This window comes from Nipponia nippon, unplaced genomic scaffold (genome assembly GCF_047370975.1).
Source record: "Nipponia nippon isolate SJK-2023a ecotype South Korea unplaced genomic scaffold, ASM4737097v1 scaffold_4, whole genome shotgun sequence".
In the NCBI taxonomy this organism is placed as follows: domain Eukaryota; kingdom Metazoa; phylum Chordata; class Aves; order Pelecaniformes; family Threskiornithidae; genus Nipponia; species Nipponia nippon.
Window position 1 is genome coordinate 20,167,471 of NW_028262358.1, and position 25,526 is coordinate 20,192,996.

Here is a 25,526-nt window from a genome sequence, read left to right on the forward strand (position 1 = left end):
TTCCTTCAACTCTAGAAAGGAAAAAAGTCAATATGGAGTAACATAAGATCTGGCTGACTAATGTTTTCTACATGTAGCATTGCTCAAAAAACTATCATCCAAATCATTTTAATTGGAAAATGTTTTTCTTCTTACATAGGAGAAATTTCTAATTATTCTCAGCAATGACTGGACGCTTGAGAAAATCCCAACAAAGGAACTTTTTTGGCAAATGAGCTTTTGTCTCGGTTACTTTGCAGTAAAAAGCAAAAGCAAACCAAAAAAGAAGCCCTCAACGAAGTTAATGAACTGCTTTAAGATCAGCACGAATCAGATGAAATATTGTTATTTCTGTTGCTTTGAAATAGTAATGTAACCACTGAACGTTGCTGGGATTGCTTATAGATAGATAGATAGGTAGATATAAAAACCCCATACAAGTCGCCAGCAGCAAACTTTGAAAGTAAATGTTCTCATAATAACCTCGCCTTCCTCCTTTCCAATATTAGTCATATCCACTTATAATCTCTAAGAACACTGCAAATTATTTTACAGAGACCACAAGTGAAACCTTGCTTAATTATCTTCATTGGGATGAAGATATTACACAGTATCTTCCCATGGTTTTGTGCAGAACTTTCACAATGAACCCAAACCTGCCTGTGGTTAAAATAGCAGAAAATACAGAGTAATTATAGCAAAACATATGGAGAACCATGGAAACAAAGAAAATCAAAAGTTCTCTCTAAAGGTTGATATCATTATTTAGAGTCTGATCATTTTCACCTTGGACATAAAATACAATTTATTTTTCTAACTTTTAAAACCAGTACTATTGTCACACTTTGGTTATTAACCTTTAGTAAAACAGTACTATAAAACATTATTTTTATTGCACCCAACCAACAGGCAGAAAAGCACTCGTAGCTGCACTCCATTTAGCTTTCTGAGAACTATACTGTGACTCTAACTTCTGAATAATACACTTTATCATATGCCTCTGCATTACTTCCAGCCTTTTGCAGAAAATAGTGTAAAAAAGCTACTACTTTTTAGTTCCTGGTTGAGATAATGGTTTTGCCTTCTTTACAGAATTATTCTTCAAGCTACTTCACAACAGGAGCTATCTGCTGCCATATGTATCTTTGTAACACAAAGAGACCCTGACAGACAAAAATCATCTGTGCAATCTTTTACAAACATTGTGGAAATGCAAAACTAGCGAAGACTCCAGACTGGCAACCACAAAAACTGACGCCTCCTGGTTATCTTCAGAGGCAACAGAAGGCTGATCCTCCCCTAGAATGCAGAGGAAGATGCAGCAGCAGCAGCTGCACTGCCTGTCCAGAAAACATTAAGGCTGCTCAACAGCAGGTCTTACACGATCAACTCAAAGCCCCTCAGTGAATATAAACACATAGCAGAGACCCAGAGCGGAAACACTCCCCACTTTTTCACATGGGCAGGGTGAAGATAACAGCTTTTCATCTACTGCAATCCCGACTCCGAGGGTCTCTAAGAGAGACTTCTCTTGCAGAACAGAAATTCTCTACTGTATAGCAAGAAACAACTTATTTTATACTGGAAAAAAAAAAAAAAAGCATAAAGCTGCCAAAGAAGATAAGAAGCAAAATTCTGTCAACCTGCCCAGTCTCTATTTCACAATTCCAATGGAAAGGTTTCCTTGCTGGGGCTGAATGAATAGGTCCAAGATCATTCAGATATGAACTGCCTTACAGCTCCCTATCTGTGAAGTATTTAGAGCCTCATCAAATTCCACTGTCAGATTCCAGCCTATTTCATTCCCAAGTTTTCATTCAGTTGTGGTGAGCATATCCTGATACCCTTTGGAATGTTAATTTAAGTTAGTAACTGAAAGCCACATTTATATTATTATTTGTTTTCTTTACCCATCCTAAACATTCATGAAAAATATTTACTTTTTCTCTGGAAACATAAGTTTCAGCTGCTTATAGGCAAAAGCTTCTAGGCAAAAGATATTCAGCCATACTCCTATCACTGCACTTCATAGTTCATACAACCTGCACGTGTGCCAAGTTGGCAAATAAGGCTAAACAAGCAGTGAGCATATAAAAGACGGGCTTACCTCCAGAAGTGATAAAAAAGCAAAGGAACGTTTAACCCCAGTGTGAGCCACTCTTGAGCGCACAAAAACATTATGCAGAAAAGACTATGGATAGAGTACTCCGGCAACACCAGCTAAAAAGAAAGGAACAGGAATAACAGATGTCAGTAAAATACCTCTCTGATTTTAGTCACCTAAGCAGTTTTTCAGAAAACAAACCATCTCTGCAAGTCTCCTGTGTGTCTGTCTGTCCCTAGACATACCTCAGTTGACAGACAGCTTGGTTAGGAGCAATGAGCACAAGATGCAGCGCCAGGTTTGTCCAGGTTCTAACCATGGCTGTACTCCAGGGGCTTGTTGAGAGGCACAGGACAAATTATTTACTGTCTTAGCCAGTGCTCCAGATTTCTGTCTACAAAATGTAAATTATATTACTGCCTCCCTCACAGAAGCACTGTGAGACTAAATGAATGCCTGTAAAAGAGTTCTTAAGGAAGTAAGTTTCATTACTGATGCATTCAGAAAGGAAATAATAAAGCTATTACCGAAGCTTCACTTCTATATTGGAGGAGCATCCTTGGAAAAAGGCTGCTTCTACCATTTTGATATGTTACATACACCCTAAAGAGATCAAATCCATTACTCAGTGTTGCGAGCTAAAACCCACTAAGACAGGAAACTCACTTCCTTAGTAAATCTATGGCTCCCCACACTACTTGTTTCAGACCCAAAATGATTCTTTCTATTAAAAGAGAAAGTGAGTGGGCAGCTGGCAGAAACAGAAATTTACGTGATGTTGATTCAGAGTAGTTATTTCTAAAGGCATTTTGCTTTTTTCACTGCTTTCCCATTTCTTAGCTGTCTTTCCTCTCTGGTTTTCTTCCAATGCCTTTTGTCAGAAATCTCTATTTCTCTTCTTCATTCAAGTCATAGAAGAGATTAATTTCCAGCAGTACATATTTCTCGAAGCTAGACAATCCCTTACACAGTTCACCTGCATCCCTTGCTGCATCTTGGAGCTACATCAACCAAAGTTAAATCACAAAAAGCCTTTGAGGGGCTTCTTTTGATGCAAATTCATTTTCATCTGTCAAATAATTAGTGAGCCCTATTTTTTTGAAGCGATGTAAAACCTACTAATACAGTTATTCCCAATGTCTACCTACTCCCATACAGCTGTGCTGCAATGAATTCCATCTTCTTGGTTCTAGGAGTCTTTCCACCTCACAGGGAATATTTTTCTTTTTACTGTCATTTAACTTCGCTACTTAAAGTAGTTAACACATTTGGATACTGTTGTGTCTATGCCTTCAACTTAAACATCCTCAAAAGCTTATCTTATGTGGATGACAAATCATAATACAACTATATAGTTCTGATTCCAGATGGTAGTTATTTATCACTGCTGGATTATTTTTTTTTTTTCATTTTTAGAATGTGATTTACAACATGACTATAACCTTTCCCCAAAGAATGATTCATCTTCATCACAAATTGCAGACAAGAAATGTCTTCATGATGTATGACTACCCACTAAACATTACAACACTTAAAAGCATATTACATTCATTATCACATCTTTGATTTCTGATTCCAACACAATCCACAAACTTATCAAGAACACAACCCTAGTGCCTGATCAGTGGGCTGGCTGGTAACAACAGGGAAGGAAACCCATGGTGAAAATTTATGCAGTGCACAAAAAACAAAACAAAACAAAAAATCTGCTGTGAAGCTAGAAAGGAAACAAAGGGAGCAGTGGACTCTCAGAAACAGACTCACTTTCCAGTCACAGTTTCTGGTGTAAATTAGATCTACCTATGCTTTTGACAGAACAACAAATGGGTCATTTAGATCTCTTTACCCTTTCCTTGGAGTGATATATTCTTGTGGACATAAATAAATAAAGGATCAGTGCTGATCACAGTTTCTGAGGAGAATTCATGCAAAGAAGCAAACAAAGCCCAGCCTGCAAAGCCAACTGCAGTTTATATTCAGGCGATTTACCTAAGAGACCAAATCTAAAAGGAGGCGAGAGAATTGAAAGCATGAAGTGTAGAAAGGTACTAACAGCAAGGCTTGTGAGGAAAAGCAAACTGAATAGCTGAATAACTAAATAACTAAAAAATAACATTCCCTCAGTTCTTGGCTGTAAGAATCATCCTGCAGTTTGACACAATGTCCTCTGAAACCAATGGAAACTGTCAATCAACTTTAGCAAACATGGGATTTGACTCTTGGAGAGAGGAAAGCAGTTTGAGAAACAAGCAGCAGTCAATCCTTGTTGTTTCTGCTGACATAGTCAACTGCAATAGTAACTTCTGTGATACAGATAGCTGTGCAACAGGAATTAAACTAACATCTGTAATTCATTTCTGGGAGAGCATATGAAGCTGTCAGATGGTAAACATGTTAGGATATAAACTATAATATATTTATATTATATATATATATTTATATTTTTATATATTTATATTTTTATATATTTATTATATATTTTTATATTATATTTATTTTATATATGTATTTTTATATATTAGATATATTATTTATATAATTACTTATATATATATATATTTTTATATACACACACACACACACATATACAGGGCAACACCCTGATTCAGATAACAACCTCTGCTTTCTGACACTGCTCAAGATGAAGTCTCAAGATGGTTATGGAACACTGAGTTGAAGGAGAAACTGGCAAAGCAGCACAATTCTTAAGGGCTGCAACTTCGTCACTTTGAGTCCCAAGCTAATGAATGGCATTATAAATTTATCACCAGAAATTCTGCTGGCTGACATTTACTTGTGGAAAACCACAGGAAAGCTTGAAAAGAAAGTCAGCTTCCAGAGCAAAATTCTGCTGCTAATCAGAAACACCTTTTGCTATAACATAAGCAAGGGAAAGAAACTACTGTACCTTTTCTAAATTTTGCTCTGATGTGTATATTTAAGTAAATATCCACATCAGTAAACATTCAAAATCATTATTCCCAATCCATCATTTGCATTTAAAATGTAAAATCTTAGGTAGATATCATACTCATATCATTACCATCTCACCATAAATATACAATACATCCTCATACAAAGTAGTACAGGCATACCTGCACATGTAGGTAAATTCTTCCCCTGTAATTCCAAAGAAAATAAGGCAGGCTTTGCTGTGTATAGACATCTAGGTTTGGCTGAACTAAAGCATGGGAAAACAAGCACTGAAGCCAAGCACCTGTCAGCAGCAGCTTTGTGTTTACAGGAATACAAAGACCTCTGCAGACTGAAACTGCAGAAGGGCATCTCTCAGGAAGCTCAGTCCTAAATAATGTTATTGTTTCCTCTTTCCTAAATATATTCTGTTGTTCTTATACAAAAGGTAAACCCATCTTTTTTTGTCAGTACTTTTCCTCCTTATTCTGTTTATTACATATGGATACCTCCTTCTCAAATGTAATTTGCTTTTACAGAACATTGTATCATTTTCACATGGAATGACTCTTACAGTTTGTCTTGCCAGTGAACAGGGCATATAAAATACCTCACAGAAACCAAAACTGGGAAGATATTATAGCAGGAATAGTAATCTCCCTTCATCAGTGCTATTAAATTCTCATGCTTAGAAAATCAACTGTAACAAGTGCATCAGACTTTCCCAGTCACTGTTAAGCCACTGAAATGTCAAGACGTCATGCTTCTTTCCAGCACTTTGCTTAGGACCAATACTCCTGAGCGCTACACAATAACAGTAATTCTCACAGAATTGCTGTTTCTTCCCCACAAGACTCTGAGTCTACATCTCCATCTGTGCATGCCAGCCTCCGTACAGTAACCACAGATTTTACACCATACCCAGAAATTGCCAGCCATTAGACACTCTACCCTTCCCAGGGTTTCTGAGAGTCTTCATTACGCTGTTAGAGGCTGAAACAACTTCCCTTCTTAATGCCTGCCTTCTCCCACAGATGGCAGGAAAGAAACTGAAGAGAAATGGAGGTTGAACCTCCTTCACGTAACGTAAGAGCTCTGGTGATTACCCAAGCGGAAACAAGCTGTTCACCTTACAAACACACAAACCCTTTTCCATCCACCTAAAAGCAACAAGAAACTGAAAACACCACACATGCATGGAATCACTCCAGGGCCCCAAATTAGGCCTGATCTATGTGCATTCTGCTTTATCACAGTGGTTAATGCTGGTGCACCCACCTCCACTAAAAGGTAGCTGCAGCTTGTCACTATGGTGCTCGCTTTGCTGCTTTTTTCCATATTCCTTGCTAAAGCTGACATGTAGAATTTGTCCTCATTGGTAGCAGGGAAAGAGGGGATGGAGATGTACCCAAGGTTTTCAGAACACAAGAGTTATTTTAGTTACACTTTAAAGCCCTTAGAATAGCCCTAAAAATAGACTTGTGCATGTCTAAGTGGTGTAGCAGGTCGCTAACCATTTCCCCTTGGATTATGGGGGCTTCACTCTGCTCCCCCTCCCTGTCTTCCAGCTCAGGGGGCTGGGTACTCCGAGAACAACTGGTCTGACTATTAAAGACTGAGGCAAAGAAGGCATTAAGTACCTCAGCCTTTTCCTTGTCCTCTGTCACTGTGTTTCCCCCCACATCCAATAAAGGGTGGAGATTCTCCTTAGCCCTCCTTTTGTCACTAATGTATTTGTAGAAACATTTTTTGTTGTCTTTTACAGCAGTAGCTAGTTTAAGTGCCAGCTGGGCTTTGGCCCTTCTAATCCTCTCCCTGCATAACCTCACGACATCCTCGTACTCCTCCCGAGTTGCCTGCCCCTTCTTCCAAACTCTCCTTTTATTCCTGAGTTCCAGCTGAAGCTCTCTGCTCAGCCAGGCCAGTCTTCCCTGCCAGCTCATCTTTCAGCACATGGGGACGACCTGCTCCTGCACCTGTAAGATCTCCTTGTTGAAGAACGTCCAGCCTTCCTGGACTCCTTTGTGCTTCAGCACTGCCTCCCAAGGGACTCTGTCAACCAGGCTCCTGAACGGGTCAAAGTCTGCCCTCCGAAAGTCCAAGATAGCAGTTCTGCTGACCCCCCTCCTTACTTCTCCAAGAATTGAAAACTCTACCATTTCATGATCGCTATGCCCAAGACAGCCTCCAACCGTCGCATCACCTACCAGGCCTTCTCTGTTCACAAACAAGAGGTCCAGCGGGCGCCTTCCCTAGTTGGCTCCCTCACCAGCTGTGTCAGGACATTGTGAGACCAAAGGGAGACAATTATTTAACGACTCTGAAATTCTCCTAATTGAACAACACAGACCACAAAAGCCAGAAGTGTAGCACAAGCAAGTGAAAAAAAGAAAGCAGAAGCACACAGAAGAATAGCAGTAGTATGTGCATTAGCCCAGACTGTGCACGTGGCATGTACTTACATGGAAACAAATCGTATCTGTTTGCTCCTGCTGTTGCACAAACGAAAGAAGTAGGGTCAACTGTGCATAATTTAAATACATAGACCATACATCTTAACATTTGCAACAGTTTTAAACATACTGCTTGCATTGATCAAGCACATGAAACACATTAAATTTACTGTTGAAATACAGGAAGGCTTCCCACTTACATTTTCTAGTACATCTTTCTAATCTACTTTAAATTATATGAGTTACTTGACTTCCAAAACCTCCTCTGAAAGGCTGCCCTAGAGCCCAATACTATGCTGTCACCGTAAATATACTAAGGTTTTCAGTCCAAATTTTCAAGCTGAAAAGAAAACATCTGGAAAACGGATTCCAGATTATCAAAAGAACAACCTGCAGCTGAACCTACTAAGTTCACATATATAGCTTTACACTTTTTCTGGGGGAGAGCAATGGTGCACGCATGCAAGACTCAATGTTATAGACCAAATACAGAGTAGAAATAAAAGAAAGGATGTAACGTCTGTGTTTTCACCCCTCCACCTTTCTGGATCACAATGAAGCAACGCAGCACAAAGCCAATGTTTCGTAAAGGAAATTTCATTATTCTAATGCACTATTGGAATTTCGTTGAACAGTATTAAGTGGATGTGAACGTAAGTCACTCCACAGCACAAATACCAGACAATGAAATGAATAACACAAAGAACCTAATTATCATTCTCACAAAGCACTCCATATCCATCTGTAACACAGTACCAGATCTAATATTAAAATACAGGATTTCTGGATGCTCTTTCCATCTCAGCTACCAAACACGTCTGTATTTAGGCCTATCATTTCACTTCTCATTGTCTCATTTTTGCCTTCTGCAACATGGGGATAATTATGTTTAAAATCTATAGATTCCACTGGAGCTAGTTTATGGCTAGAATATTTAAGTTTTGTCATAATACAAATAATAACTTCAACAAGAGTGACAGAGGAAGATCAGGTCTTTACGGGACATCCATCAAGAATATCTAAAAATATTTCTGTATTGCAGAGCCTATGGGAGGTCATAACAGCCAACAGGTAAAGAGGTTATGAAACGGATTTAAAAAAAGACTTCTCCTCTATAAGGCCTGCAGGGCACCAGCACAGTTCAAGAAGTGCCCTGTTCCTTGGAAGGCACGTCGTTAAGGCAGATGTGCTGTGATCTTACAAATATATCTCCTCTGCTAACTGTTCTTTTCCACTCAGCAGGGATGAGGAGGTATCTTCACAACCTTGCTTTTTTTACTGTTAATTCAGAACCAGTAACAGAAGCTGGGTTAGCAACCCTGGAGTGCAAACTTCTCTAATTTTCACAACACTGACACGAAACAGGGTATCAAACGCTTTCTTGCCCTACCTCACTATTGTATTTCAGACACAACCAGCCAGGACGCCCCGCAGCTGGGTTATTCCAAGAGCTCATGCCATCTTTGTCGGCTCGCCCAAAACTGGTGAGAATGACAATTAGTACCACAGCTGTTCATTAGGATCTAGAAAACCAGTCCCTCATTTCACAGGCAGGTCTATGAATGCAGAACTCTCAGTGATCATTAAAATGAAGTTCAGCCATCTGCACGGCACAGGAAGGGCCCTCAGGCCTTCTCCCGGGGGTCTGCCTAAGATTGACAGTTTCATAAATGCTGAAAACTAAGTGTTCACTAAAGGGCTGTTTCTGTGTCTGACGTGTAAAGACTGTCAATCTGAGGAAGCAGATTTGGTACAGTGCAGACATGGTAAAGACAATCCCTGCCCTGGTATTCTAACAGCTTTATTGAAAACATCAGCATCTAAATGCAAGGTAGAACATTTAACTCCCAGCAGAAACAATTTTCAGCCATATAACAGGTATGATGTAAAATCATTGCACTCTATTTTTAGTTATTATATTGCTTTTTGTAATTGCATAGAGGCTTTATAGGGTCTGATCCTGATTTAAATAGACAACGAACATTCTGCTAAATGTAACAGTGACATTCGATTTAACCCCAATTTCTTTAGTTTTATTAAAATGCAAATATTTACTTTACTGCATACCAAATTAGACCAAATACAGTCCATTAGCAAGTCAAATTTTGCCAATATCTTCAACACAGCTCTGAGGAACAGATGCATAAATTACATTACCCCAAGCAGCTGAGAAGTACACTGCTCTCAGGAGTACATTACAGGCAACAGTTACTTATATAGATTTTTGCTGCATCTTCGGCCTTATTCTACTCTTACTTGCGATGTTCTAATACTGTAAGGACATATCCTCCAGAACACTACTGGAAGAAGCCGAATGGTAAGGCAAGAGGTTGTCTGTTACAGAGTGATACTTTGTTTGCCACTTTGATTATTGAATAAACATTTAAAAGATTAGATTAACAGCAAAATACAGTTGGTCAACCTGAAATAGTTTTATACGTAAATATTTTCATAAGTAATAATATTATGAATAACCATACGTATCTCCCTTCAAAAGATATTCCAATTTCCATCAGGCATCACACCGGTGAATCTTACTTCCTCCCTGGAGTAAAAGCGGGATAAGGACCAAACTGTGGCTGAGTCACAAGTTTGAACTCTTCACTCTCAGGCTTGCAATAGTTTTGTAACTTTTCCCCTTATGATCTACCCCTGCTTTGAACACCTGTGCAGGCACAGCAGGATATATCTTTTCATTATTCTTAGGTAAGCACACAGCCATCCTTAAGTAATGATTGCTAAAAATAACAATTGTTATGTTCTAACTTTTGAAAAGTGCTGAATTCAGGAACTTGTAAATTTGACTAAAAACAGTGCTGGCACAATGCACATAATAAATGAGCGTCAGTAGTGAACGAATTGCCTGCCAGAAACACTATACTTCCTCTAAGTTCTTAAGTCCTAGCTTAAGGACTTTCTTTCCAGGTAGGGTACTGTAGACAAGGAAAGGACGAAAGGTATTACGTTCAGTGCTTTTATTGCAATAGTAATACCTTTCTAGTAAATATGAACCCAATATATTTACAATAAAATAAAAAATGTGAAGAGATGCACTATCTCTAGGCAAGCAACATTTATGGGATTATTTGTGCACAAATACTGCCAGCTCTTTGGTCCCAACTCTACTGTCAGTTCTGCAAAATAGCTACTGTGCCAAGTTCCACTCTTTCTGATGAAATTAAAACTATGTGGGTGCCTAACAGACTGATTGAATAGGGCACCCCCCCCATTTTATCCCATTCCACGCTTCATAGATAATAAATGTAATAAAAGAGTAGGCAGAAAAGACTTAAGAGAGGGAAGGAGAGAAGTTTTTAGATGAGCTATAGTGAATTTCCTATCAGAGTGCAAAAGAGGAAAAGGTGCCTCAGCAACAAAGGTACGGAAGGCCTAAGTTTTGTCTATACTGCAAATTTATTGCAAGATTCAGGGAAAATCATTATGTCCCTCACGCTTCTGGATGCAAACAAAATCTCTATCAAGTGCGCATCATTATCAATACGTTAACTCCATCCTCTTTTAGGCAAGCTGCAGAAAACAATTAAACCACACAGAGCTAGTGAAAGTGTATAATACTTCAGTTAAAAATATTTTACTTGCTTTTCCCATATCCCCACTTCCCCTGTCAAGCTACATTCTTCTTTCTTCCACTTCTACAACCTAAGGACAGCCCTGCTGTTTACATGAACAGCAGATTTAAAATTTCTCTCATGCTTCTTTTGACTAACAAGAGATGCTGTACTAAAATTGTCTAAAAATAACTCACCTGTAAGTCATGATTTCCATAAACTAAAAATTGTATACTAATACATTTTTACCTAACTTCAAATTTTATCCTTAGAGTGTAAAAAGTTACTCATTCCTAATATAAAAACACCCTATCAGAGCCAGTCTGAAGACCAGAAGAAAGCTGGCTTTATCATCTAATAGCAGTTTAGCAGTATCTTTCAAATAAGTACTGAGTACTGAAATACACACTTACCAGTTTTATGTCTCTCACACGTGCTCAGAGTCTAATGTACTTAAAGTTCTAGGTCACTTCAAACAAAAGAGAACTTAAATGAGCTTAGTTTTATGAAAGATATTGTATTGACGTCCAAGTACTAACTGACAGAATCCGTACAGCATGGCAAGCTAACATCCTACAAAATCTGCAGATCCAATTAATGCTTTAGAAACAGCAATATCCTTTATTCCAGTGCCTGCATGCAAACTCTAGAATTTCTTCTGAGGCAGCTTAGGAGCTAATTATGTGTGTATATGTATAGCAGGAAGGTATAGCTCACACTCACTATGGTGTTGACAGAGATCTAGCTCATCATATTGTCTATGTTTATTAGTATTTCTGTAGAGCAAGCACCACAAGTCTCTAAGCATGCAACACAAGATAATTTTACTCCCAACCGTCATCAATTGGACTGCAGTAGTTTGAGTCTGATTCCAGATTTGTTCTGATTTGAACAGCTGCTGTAGAGATTAAAGACTACATGCAATTATTAACTCAATGAACCATCAGACCCCTCAAAACCGGCAAACATTTCTAGCTTCAATTAAAACTAAGAAATTCAAACTATGCCTGCTAACAAGAAAACTAAGCAGCTCTCTGAAAACAAGACTTTATTATCAGATCAGCTGCGCAACCTTTCCTTTCCTATCGCGTACATGTCTCGTGAGTGTAAACAAATGCTCTTCATATTTATTCCCATGTGGTTTTTGTAGCACCTGGCACGATAAGGTTTTATTTTTCACTTGAGTCTGGAAGCATTGCTGTAACACAAACACTAATGAAAACATAATAGAAAAGGAGAGCCAAGTCTTGCTGAAAGGACTTCTCTGGCTGAAGCACAATAGGGCTTTTAAAAGATCAAAGTATCCAACTAAGGAAATAAAAAAAGAATGCAAAATTCAAACAGTGGCAAAACGTAAAACAGCAGATTATCCACCTAATCACAACAAAAGCAGATTTGCTCCTGTGTTATATTTTTTTCCAGAAAGAAGACAAATAGAACTTCCTGAAACCACCCTTTTGAATTTAACGAAGACACCTTTAAAATGTGAAGATTTTTTATATCATAATGTTAATTCAGAATATCACTGCAGTCCCAATAACAGATCATATGTTTAAACCTCTAAAAAAAGGATTACTTAAAAACTGTTTCATATTCATATTGTTTATCAGGCCAGTTAATAGAAAGTTCAGTCCTTGATAAAACTAGAGATGAAACTGCAATCCGATCAAAAGGCACCCCGACTTCTTGGAAATACGTACCAGCCACCTTCCTGCATGACACAGTCCTCTCCCACTAATGGCCAGACCCAAAGGGAAGAAAATGATGATTTTCTAAGGAATAAAGCATCACTAGCTCAAGTGAAGTGCTACAAAGACATGTGCTGAATTGTCTAATCAAAAACTTGTATTTCTTCCCCTCATTCTACTCAGAGTTTGACCTTTGTGGTTTCTCCTGAGTTTCACTGGGAATTTCTACACAAATTCAGATGTATTTGGTCATAACCACCAACAATGCACTACACAGTTTTCATCTAAATGTTGTCTGAATTATAAGGACTTCAAATCTAAGTCCAGGCCTATTCCACATGGGTTTATGCTTGAATATCAACACGTTTCTCATCTCAGAGCAATAAACAGAGATTGCTCCAAGCTGTCAATGTCAAGGAGGGACCGAGAGTGCCCACAGAGGGCTATTACGGCTGCTTTTATTGTTGTTCAGTGTTAGAGATGAATGCTAAGCATGAACGTCAAACTTGAAGTCAAACCCTTCCTAAATCCAGGGATGTTCAGAAAGCTTTTTGATATAAACCAACTCTATTTTGAACCACTGAATTGCAGTGCAAAGATGGAAGTAAAAAAAAAAAAAAAAAAAAAAAAAAAGAGATGGTAAAAATAATTTTAAAAATACATAGTATTTACTTAAATCATTTTATACACAGCAATGCCTGCTTGGGTACAAGCTTCTGTATTGCACTGAGTCACAGGGAGACAAAGTACTGAATAACTACCTGGGTACCTGCAGTATGTTTTCTATATACATAATTCTATATTCATTCTTCAGAAGTTATCCACATTGTCTCTTGATTAGGGTTTATGCTCCCAGTCACTCACTAGGATGGGTCTCCTGACAGTTTTCCTGCTGCCCAGATGATTTGTGAAAACTCAGCAGTTTCATCATATTGATGAGGTATGAAAAGAGAGAGCATTAGACACATCAAGAAATACAATATGTACTGAGAAACCAGTAACAATGATGAACTCTTTGGTCTCTAATGAGAATGGACAAAGTTCATGTGCTCCATCATTGTAACAATCACTTTTAACGGGAAAAATGTCACATGGTGCCATTTTTTGTTCCCTTTGTGATCTTTGTGACAGCAGCAGTTTATCAGAACTCTGGATACATCACCCTCTTTGTCCTGCAAGGCGGAATATCACTGCTATTTCCACAGTCCAAAAATACCTTTTGACTAGACTTAAAAATTCTGTTTTCCTCTCAGATAACAGAAGCACCTAAACTTCAAAGACAAAATGTTGACTACTGGTTAGGAGACGCTGAATATAATGCACAATGTGCACCACAAACCTGGTATGTATTTACGCTGCAAACTTATCCTTCTAGTGTGGCTATACTGCAACATTTTCTTTTTCTGTCGAGTCTAACTAAATGAGGAACTAAAACATCTTTACTGAGGTTGTAAAAAATGTATAGCACTAAAAAAGGCAAAACTATTGCTGCTATTCGCAGTTCTGCAACAAACTAATTGTCTTATTGCTGTAGTTTCTGCCTATGAGATTTTTCAACCCCAGGAAGAAAGCATGATTCCTTCTTACATATGGATGGATACACACCACTTTAAAAATTCCTTGTGATTATACATCACATTTACTACATTTGCTTATATAACCTTACATTAAGCATTTTAATGAACCATGCTATATGCTTACAGAAGTACTCCGCTAATGACTATCAGCCTGCAGACTGGCTAAAATAATGTCACACATCTATAAATCCCTAAATCCATGATGAAGCAACCAACTGACATACCCAGAAACACACACTCAAAATCCATCGCATTATCTCAGGCTTGCCAGTGACTATGAGGCAGAACAACAGAAGGAGTGATGATCGTAACGATCAGCAAATTTTTCAATAAGAAAAGAATATGATCAGTCAATTGAAATCAGCTGCTGCGACACCTGACGCTCTCCAAAGGGTTACGTCCACTGTAGCTGCTGCATGCAGAGAATGGTAGGAGCTACTGGTAGGTGCAGGTCTGGAACCTAACAAGGTCCAAGTACAAAAATTATTTCATATGGCAATTACTCTACTGCACATTGTCAGTCTCCTTTATCCAAAATATGCAGGAAAGAAACTGTCAGCTGAATAAGGATAAACAAGGAAAGACGGGGCTACTTTTTTAAAATGCTGACTTCCCATAATATTTATCTACATGTAAAGCAGAACCACCTCCATGCTCAGAGAATACTGTTTTCATCTGCTATTAAGGAAAAGCTAAAAAGCTAACTTGTTCCCTGTTAGCTGATCCAGCGAGCTTAGTAATGCTCACTGAACGTATCATGGGTTTTTTTCAGGCTTTGAGTATGTGCATTCAACACCAACAAACAGGCATGACACAGACACAGCATCAAGCCTTATCTTCTTCCTTGGACCGCTCCGTCTATAGCTGAACCTATGGTGTTAACCCACAACCCTTCAAGCTGCTGATTACTCATGCCTCTGAATTATTGTTATTTTCATAGATGTAAGTAATTTTTACTTTTTTAACAGAATATTTAAATATGGAAACATATCAAAACAAAACTGTATGCAGACACTCAGGTGTTTGGAATTATATATTATGCTCACTAGGTTTTACATTTTATTTACAGTACCTCAATCTGAATGGAAAGTCTTCTATAATTGCTCTTTAAGGTAACATTGGTTTTGGTTATTTACCAAAACCTGTAAATACAGTAAAACATAACTCTGATGTGTATTAGGGTATATACTACGGAATATAAAAGATAGATTTATTTTATTTTTGCAGAGTAGTAAAAACCAGAATTGAATCTGATAAACACCAGAACTACTGAGTACAGAATAAATTTCCGCCACTACTGTCGCAGATCCAGCTCCACTGGAAGCCACAGTGACAGAAGTACTAGAACAGACGAAGCATGAGCAACCCCCAACCTCCTAACTAAAACGTTAAAAGTTCCTTCAAAAAAGACTAGGTGAAGAGGGTTTGGGGTTTTTTTTAAACACCCCAGCTCCTGATTTACAATCTACTATTGCTACTGCTACTACTGGAGTGTGGAACTGGCTAAGTTTGGTTATTCAAATTTGTCCCTGCAGGGTTTTTTGTCTGTGTATTTGTTCGTATTTTTCAAGACAGCTCAAGTTCATCTGGAACATCTTTGAGATTAATGTCACCTTGCCTGTGGTTAGGTTTCTTGCTGAATTTCCTTTCTTCCAATCATCCCTTCAGGACCGGAAAAAAAAAACAAAAACAAAAAAAACCCAAACAAACCCAAACCACCACCCAAATAAAATCAAGAAAAAGGATTGAGCTCTGGTACAATGTTTTCTTACACTTGCAGTTTTACAAATTTTATACCTAACTTAACTAAAATGCAGTACATTTCCTACAGTACATTTCCTACAGTAGGAAAATGAGTAAAAATCTGTCTTTTATCTACCTCAATTCCTCCCAGGTAAGTTCCAGTTCCAGTTTTGCTTTCATAAATCACTCTTACTTTAGCTTAATGGGGTTTAAAAACAAATATTTGCTGATAATTTGAGAAATGTCACTTATATTGTTCAGTTGTGTTTGGCATGAGCAAACTGAAGTCTGAAATACGTTCGCTGAGCAGGAAGCAAGTTCAATCAACTCTCCTTAGTAAGGATTTATCAGATTAATTCAGAAATTACGATGCATAACCTAATCACAACTTAATTTAAATTTCCTCAAAGGTAAAGTAATAATACTACAGTGGTTGATTAATGAAATAGACTGTGTTTTAATCTAGGAAATTCCTAACTGTCCTTAGTGCTAAAATAAGCATATCCAACGGGAATCAATCAGGTAGGCAGATTTCTTGAAATACAACTGCAATTACAATTATATAATATTGCTGTCATCATTAACTGAACATATTTTAATAACCCCACCAAAATATTTAATCACAAAAATCATGGTAGACCTTTATGGCACACCTCACCTATCCCACTCCTCAGCAGGGCTAACGAGCCCAAGGAGCCTGTACTGCTGTATCCTGTAGTGCTTCCACTAGCTCAAGACAGCTCATTCACAACTAGTTTGTGTTTCTCTGTATAGCACTGTAGTGTGTCACGTAATCATATCCTTAGAGAAACAAAGGTAATTTAGCAAAAAAAAAAAAAAAAGAAGAGCACAGATACAAACTCCACAGCATTTGCCAAAACTAGTGGATGTCCTATGTGAATCATGTAACACTTGTATGACACACCAACGTTCACAGAGTGGACAACTGGTGGACATTCAACAGTTCAACAAGCACATACATGAACCCATATATACACTACAAAGCCCCCAAAACACACCACTGAATGAAATGAGATACCTGTATCCTGAGAGAACCTCACTTTGTGCTGGCTTCTGAAAATAAGTCCTTCCTCTTATTTGCTTCAGGATGGAAGAGATTTGACCATGGCTATACAAAGCTCATAGCTTCTTTATACATAATCAATCATTCTCCAGTAACCAGAAAACGTAGGCTGATCTAATTCTAATTCTATAGCACCATAAAAACGTGGACCTATGTATACATGCACGTACACATGCCAGCACCATATATAGCTGCTTCGCATGATCCCTACTTATTTTAATGATACAGAAACATTTTCCCCAAACCAAACGTCAAAAAATGCCTGGCTGTAGAACAGTTACATCCTCCATTCTATTTTGGAATATGTAAATAAGTTATATAATATCTGGCGACATATCACATACCTGGTCACAGTTTGTTAATCTTCTCCAAGTATTTTGGAGATAAAACCAAAAATCCATCCTTAAGAAACTCTGCCCACTGGGATCAGATTTATATGACATATTGTATGCCCATGTAATAATTCCCAAGAACCCATTCTAAAACCAGGATATAATGAAACCGAACATATTTTTATAGCCCATCTTTAAAAAACAGATCTACAGCAGATCTTAAGCACTAAGTTCTAACGTCATAAATAGCAAGATATCACTGTTTTCAAAGCCCTTTAAAAGAATTAACTGACTTCAAGACATAGGAAAACAGATATGTTGTTGTTTCATAGAAAGAGAAACAGACCTAAAGCTACACCATGTTATAATGAGGGACATATTTAGTGCTTGCTGAAAGCATCCTAACTGCTATTTTCCTGTATCTATATAGCTGGCACTCAATTCTTCACTGTTTTTCCAGAATTTTCCTCAACAGCGAATCCTTTAAACTACATAAATTAAAGCTATTTTTAGTGATTGTCAGATTTGAAGACTACAAATCGCTGTAGTTATTGCACCTTCCTCTTCTTACATATAATCTCTCAATTAAAACAAATGTGTCCCCAAAGAACTTTGAAGAAGAGGCTGAATTAACAAACTGTTTAAGTGAACCAGAAGCAAGCCAATCCCTTACGAATACAGAATCTGTAATTAGCCAAAATGCTCCATTTTGCTGTTCACAGTGAGGCTGAGGCTCAATAAAAATTAAACACTGATGCAGGCAAGGCATTCCCATGGGGCTCACATATATTAATACATTACCACTCACCAGTTGCTTTATGTCAAAGAAACTGGGACACAGCTTGAAATTGGCTGGCTGCCTATTTGATAAAATGGAAAGCTATTGGTAATATGTATTTTCTCTTATTTTCATATCCCTAGTGTCATAAACAGGCTAAGTAAGTACTTAAATGTGGCTCCTAACAGCCACATGCTCATAATGGTCCCAAACAGATACGACCCAGGTTCTGACTGATCAGAGAATGACACTTCACAGATTCTGCATGGAGTCACAGTTACGCCTTCAGATCACCCCAAACCAATAATCCCTAGCACTGGCCTTTCCAAAACTTCTAAGGATGAGGCCATCAGTTTCTTAAAACCATATCTGAATTTAGTTCTTAGCTTGATTAGGATGCAGTCAGTAGTCCACACTTTAGTGACAACCTTTCTAAGCAAAAATGCAGAATAATTTAGGAGGCTCCATTACTACTCTGCTGAGGGCAATTTATAGAAGCTTTAATATATAGAATAAAATAGTTTGGAACTATGATTATTTTGACTTCAATGGGACAGAGTCAGGAGAACGAGTGTTTGTGAAAACCCTCTTTCAAGCTATAGATGAATAACCCATGAATGTATCAATCTTACAATTTATCAGCTCCTTCAAATCCCTCAGAAACTGAGGCACTCAGCATCTCTCTTGTGTCAAGTTAAAATAAATACTATATCAACTTTTCTTTTCAGCCAATTAAAAAACTTCAACATTAAATATGTAGCTAATAAAATGTTTAGTTTATTAAATAGTAAGCTACTGTTCAAAAAAGGGTATTTCTAAAGCCTCTGCTACAATATCATCAGTTGATAGGGTTATAAAAGCACCTTAAACTGCAACTGCAAAACGATTCACCGCCTTCAAAAAGCATGTTCCAAAATGAATGGACTGATGTTCTGAAGTTTCAGTTCTTATCCAGAAATCCTCCATTATGTTAACCTTTTAAAATTGGTCTTACTCTGTCCTTACAAGGTCATCACGATTTCCACCTCTGCAGCAGAATTCAGCCTTTCATCAATGGAGCGTGAGCATCATTCACAGAGCAAATGAATGCACATCGCCACTTGATGGCTTTAGTTCTCATAAACTTGACAAATTCTAGGCTAGTTTATGCTCACCTTTCGCAGGAGAAAGCAAATACGCTCGATATTTCTCAGCCGCTCTCTCTGTCAAGAAAAAGTGGGAAAAAGGTAGGAGATTAACTGGTGTTATAAATTAAAGATAATATATTACAATTACAATGGGTCAAGATCATAATTAATGGCTGCAGGGAAGCAACACACATTATTAACCTGAAACAACAGTATTCACTTCCTACCTACTGCTGCAAGCCAAATGATTTACCCATTTCAGAGTTCCAATAAGTTATTTTTTCATCTGTTATGGGGTGTAACAATATAAACTGGGGATTCAAGTCTGTGTTAGCCTTGAGCCAGAGGCTTCAACTTCTTTTAAGTCAGCATTCGTGGTTCTGTCCAATGGTGCCAATCTATACCACAAAGACTTGGTTGTGCATTTTCAGGTAGCCAGCCTCTGGCTTCAAGATAATTCTGAATGGGAAAAACAACTACAAAGTTGGTATGGCAGCCATTCCTCTAACACTAAGAAGGTGCCTGAGCAACATGTGATATTAGAATTTAACTCATTAGTGAAGAATACCTGAAATGTCCTAGAAATGCCACTTTAAACAACAGATGCATTCATAAATATTGAAAGTCACTGTTATTAAGCACTGACTCAAAAGATGACCTAAGCTCGATTCAAAGACAGGTTTTCTTTTAAATGGCTCATAATGAGAAATTCACTAGTAAAATCAGATTTCACTCTGCATAACCGCATCACTGGAGTTACTGTGAAAGATTCTACAGTTGGGTACATTGCAGAAGGCAGAGTGGTTTTATTGTCCTCAGAAGACTATCTGGTAATATTTTCATTTAGACATGGGAAAATATATTCTGAACAATGACCTTTTTTAAACAGGTAATGTAATATACCAATGTGAGAACCCAACTGCCCCTAAGCTTTTTGCTTTTCAAACATTTTAAATTTGCTCCAAGTTTATGTTTTATTTCTGTTCTCCAAAGAAATGTCTCTTTTCCTTTCCTGTCCCCAAGTTTAAGCCATTTTTAATAAAAGGATCATTTTGGAGAGACTGTGAGGCACTGGAAGCTTGATGGGCACCAGAGAAATATTGTGCCTCTCTCTGGTGTCTCTGATCTAAAAGAGATTCAGAAATTTTAGACTCACAGTTGCAAACATGAGAATGGACATGTGTGGATGTGCCTGTGAAGCTACAGAAAGCTTTTTTGCCTTTAGTAGGAGGTTAAGTGGAGGGGAAAAGATAATCCTCTCAATTCCGTTTAGAAGACAGATGCCTAACTGCAGCTGGCCTTGGAGAAGTAGGAAGTGTATCTTTGAACTATAGGTAATAGAGCGTCAACCAGGAAATTTGAATTAAATCCTCAGTACTGCCATTGGTTTTGCCTCTGATTTCTCCCTAATCAGCCTTTTCTTGTCAAAAAGGCTCTACGCTCTGTCTTGAAAACATTGCGGAAGACACATGAGTAAATATCAGACATTCTTATAGTCCAATAAAGAAAACTACCCCACCAAATAAATGGAATATGGGCACGAGCAACTATGCATAGGGAAAAATGAAAATACACTTGACCAAAGATATAAGAAATACCTGCTAAAAATCTTCCTTTTATGTCAATATAAAAGGCATCAACATGTATACTGCGCAGAAGAAAGCCATCTGAGATTATTGCTTGAGTTATCATAGCAAGTTTCATAGGAGAAAGTCAAATATGTCAACTGATCACAGAATACTTTGCTGCGTTACTGGAAACTCTATGATTAACTTTTTGATTACACCACTAATATGACTGAAACAGGGACTTATTAACTTTTTTTTTTTCCTAGAGACCAATTCCATTACCATTTTAAAATAAAAGGAAATTATCTCCATGAAGCATCTTACAACTTTTAGGAAGAGAACAAATTACCGGAATTTGGTACATATACACATTTCTTGTGTGCGGTTCTCAAGACGGAAAGTAAAAACAGATAAAGTGAATTCAAAATCAGATTACTTCCAGTAAATTCAGAACCAGATTACTTCCATTGAAGTCCTCTATAGGATTTCTTCATATAATTTCTTTCTTCTGTTCTCTTTCTTTGCTTATGAGTTAGCGAACAGTAAACAAGTCTTCTTATTTGAAGAGTCATGTAAAGATTATGCTTAAAATCACCAGTGGTCTAAGCAGTACTGCAAATCCTCTGCTGAGTTATGAAACGAGGTTAAATGGCAAAGTACTAGCTACTGAATCTGGTTATCATTTGTAGGCAATTCAATAACTTGATACTCTGTAGAGATCAAATTCAGCACCTGTCATAATCATTGTAATTCCCAGTGAGATGACAGGAAGCCAAGTTCTGCTCTCAGTTCTGGTGGTACAAATCTGATGCATTTTTAACTGTAGTCAGCTAAATCACCCTAGATTACAGCTTTAATTAACAGAGGAATTTTCATATGCTTAAATCTGGATTGCATTTTGGTTCATTAGGTAAAACTGTGTTTACAGTCCCAGGGTGATATTTAATCTTTTCCATAGCAGATGCAGCAGAATGTGTTATTTACTCTTAAAGCACGGAGAATTTAGGGCCCTGCCATGGGACAGAGAAGTCTAGGAATGCACCTCTTATCAAATCCCTTCAAGCTTTTGACTCATTGATACAGACAGTATGGGAGAAGGTAGTCATCCCATGCTTGACCACAGAGGAAGCAAGTTATTTCAAAAAGGAAAACTCATGCCACAGAAAGAAAAGATAAAAAGAAAGCATTACCATCACATTACATATCCTTCAGTTTTTGAACTTCCGAATTATTTTCTCGCCTCCTTCAGCAAAAAGGAAAGCTATTAGCATAAAGAGTCACCCTCTGGCTTCCTAAGGCTGGCCCAATAAATCAATTTTCCAAACTACAGTTGACTTCACAACAGACTCTACATTCATTTCCACACTCATACTTTCACTGACAGGTCAGTGCATCTCCCTTTCTTTAGTAGCTGTTGCTTAGCAAGCCACTGGTTGTACTCACTGCGTGGACTGGGTTGCACTGATCTATTGGGCTTTTGAAGTCTGTCCGAAGTTCATCAAAGGCAATTATCTGGGGGGAAAAAAAAAAAAAAAATCAAATATGGTAATGAATGCTCATTCAAATCCTTATTTTTGCTTTAGGGACTAGTTAGATGCACTGCCTCCCCTCCTCCCTTTCCAGAGAAAATATGGGAAACTAGCTTCCCCAATACACTCCTTTAAGAACTAACTAGTTAAAACAAAACATGGGATACTCCTACATATGACACCTAGAACCCATTAATCTGTCACTCTGTAAAATTATATCTACAGCCTTTTCAGCATTGTTGCTTTCCAGATTTCCTCCTACAATTTTTTTATCAAACTTCCAAATGACATAAAACTATTTCAGAAATAAATGCATCTCTAGACTTGATGGAAAAAGTCATTAGCTCCCTAAAACATAGAGACGCATCAGATATGCTATTCCAGGTTTAATACATACACAACAGCCCTTTTTTATTAGTTGTTAAACCTACTTCAGACATTAATTCTGAATTAGTATCAGCTGAACTATTATTAAGCCGCTATTCATTATCAAGCAAACCCCTCAAAAGGTAAACTACTCCAGAGCAAAACATGCCCTCCTTAAATTCTGGCAGGTTTTAGAACCTTTACCTCAGACCTCATTAATGGAGACATGCCTTTTGCTCGTGTCCTTTAGTTTCCTCCATTAACTGATGGATTCAGACACACTGGTAATTACTGCCTACTTTTAAAGTACAGCAGATAAAAGTGCCCATAAAAATAATTATGCTTGATAATGTTTTCTCGGAAAGAAAACAGCTGTAATAACTCTCAGCATATTTCACTCAAAGATCTCAAAGCATGTTCTTAACTTTATTTTATGTTTGTGTTCTAGTAATACCTTTTCTTCTGCTTGCTTCACCCAAGGAATGAAAGCTCACTATGACAGGCACCACATAAACACATGTTAAAACAATGATTTCTCTTTAAACAATTTACAACCCAGGAAAGTATTGGTTCTCAATAAAAAGATGATGGAAATACAAGGCAATACGATGATGGAAAAAGATGATGGAAATACAGGCAAGGAAGGAGAGGTGGTAGGGAAGCCTTGTACACTAGAGAGTGTTTTGACTGTCTAGAGCTCAACAAAGGTAATGATAAGGTTGAATGCTTATGGGTAAAGATCAGAGGGAAGCCTAATAAGGCAGATATCCTGGTGGGAGTCTGTTATAGACCACCCAACCAGGATGAGGGAACAGACGAAGTTTTCTACAAGTGGTTGGCTGAAGTCTCACAATCTCTAGCCCTTGATCTCGTGGGAGACTTCAACTTACCAGATCTCTGCTGGAAATACAACACAGCAGAGAGAAAGCAGTCTCGGAGGTTCCTGGAGTGTGTGGGAGATAACTTCCTGAGGCAGCTGGTAAGCGAGCCGACCAGGGGAGGTGCCCCGCTGGACCTGCTGTGAACAGAGAGGGCCTGGTGGGCGATGTGGTGGTCAGAGGCTGTCTTGGGCTCAGCGACCATGAAATGACAGAGTTTTCGATTCTTGGAGAACTAAGGAAGGGGGTCAGCAAAACTGCTACCCCGAACCTTAGAAGGGCAGACTGTAGATTGTTTAGGAGTCTGGTTAACGGGGTCCCTTGGGAGGCAGTCCTGAAGGGCAAAGGAGTCCAGGAAGGCTGGATGCTATTCAAGAAGGAAATCTCAAAGGTGCAGGAGCAGGCCGCCCCCATGTGCCGAAAGATGAGCAGGCGGGGGAGAAGACCGGCCTGGCTGAACAGGGAGCTTTGGCTGGAACTCAGGAAAGAAAGAAGAGCCTACCGCCTTTGGAAGAAGGGGCAGGTGACTCCGGAGGACTACAAGGATGTTGTGAGGTTACACAGGGAGAAGATTAGAAAGGCAAAGGCTCAGCTAGAACTTAAACTGGCCACCACCGTTAAAGATAACAAAAAATGTTTTTACAAATACACCAGCAACAAAAGGAGGGCCAGGGAGAATATCCCTCCTTTGTTGGATGCGGAGGGAAACTTTGCCATGAAGGGTGAGGAGAAGGCTGAGGTACTTAATGCCTTCTTTGCCTCAGTCTTTAATAGTCAGACTGGTCAGCCTCCCGGTTTTCAGGCCCCTGAGCTGGGAGATGGAGATAGGATGCAGAATGAAGCCCCAGTTGTCGAAGAGGTGGCAGCCACCGACCTGCTCCTCCACCTGAACGCTCACAAGTCCATGGGGCCAGATGGGATCCACCCGAGGATACTGAGGGAGCTGGCAGAGGAGCTTGCCAAGCCACTCTCTATCATTTATCAGCAGTCCTGGTCAACTGGGGAGGTCCCAGACACCTGGAAGTTAGAAAATGTGATGCCCCTCTACAAGAAGGGCCAGAAGGAGGACCCGGGGAACTACAGGCCTGTCAGCCTGACCTCGGTGCTGGGAAAGGTCATGGAGCAGATCATCTTGAGTGCCATTACGCGGCACATGTGGGACAACCAGGGGATCAATAGGCTCAGCCAACATGGGTTTATGAAAGGGAGATCCTGTTTCACTAACCTGGTCTCCTTCTATGACAAGGTGACCCACTTAGTGGATGAGGGGAAGGCTGTGGATGTTGTCTACTTGGACTTTAGTAAGGCCTTTGACACTGTCTCCCACAGCATTCTCCTGGATGAGCTGGCTGCTCACAGCTTGGATAAGTGCACTCTGCGCTGGGTTAAAAACTGGCTGGACGGCCAAGCCCAGAGAGTAGTGGTTAACGCAGTCAAATCCAGTTGGCAGCCGGTCACGAGTCGTGTTCCCCAGGGCTCAGTGTTGGGGTCCTGTTCAGGCCCTGGCTCAGGGTCCTGTTCAATAGCTTCACTGATGATCTGGATGAGGGGACCGAGTGCACCCTCACTAAGTTTGCAGATGACACCAAGTTGGCCGGGAGTGTCGATCTGCTGGAGGGTAGAAAGGCCCTACAGAGGGACCTGGACAGGCTGGATCGTTGGGCTGGGGTCAAGCATATGAGATTCAACAAGGCTAAGTGCCGGGTCCTGCACTTGGGTCACAACAACCCCATGCAATGCTACAGGCTGGGGGAGGAGTGGCTGGAGAGCTGTCTGGCAGAAAAGGACCTGGGGGTGTTGGTTGACAGCCGCCTGAACATGAGCCAGCAGTGTGCCCA

At 39.0% G+C, this 25,526-nt stretch overlaps 1 protein-coding gene across 2 annotated transcripts in view; it reads right to left on the bottom strand.

Moving 5' to 3' along the window:
* The window catches only part of CNIH3 (cornichon family AMPA receptor auxiliary protein 3), a 66,236-nt gene that overhangs the window by 11,804 nt on the left and 28,906 nt on the right, over window positions 1–25,526 (bottom strand). For both annotated transcript variants that reach the window (XR_015708817.1, XM_087776893.1), the window contains exons 2-4: window positions 22,359–22,427; window positions 19,375–19,422; window positions 2,087–2,199 (exon numbers count right to left, since the gene is read on the bottom strand). Coding sequence is in view for 1 of the 2 variants with exons in the window: in XM_087776893.1 (XP_087633019.1) it covers window positions 2,087–2,199; window positions 19,375–19,422; window positions 22,359–22,427 (230 nt within the window). In the remaining variant the exon portion in view is untranslated. The remainder of the gene's footprint in view (window positions 1–2,086; window positions 2,200–19,374; window positions 19,423–22,358; window positions 22,428–25,526) is intronic.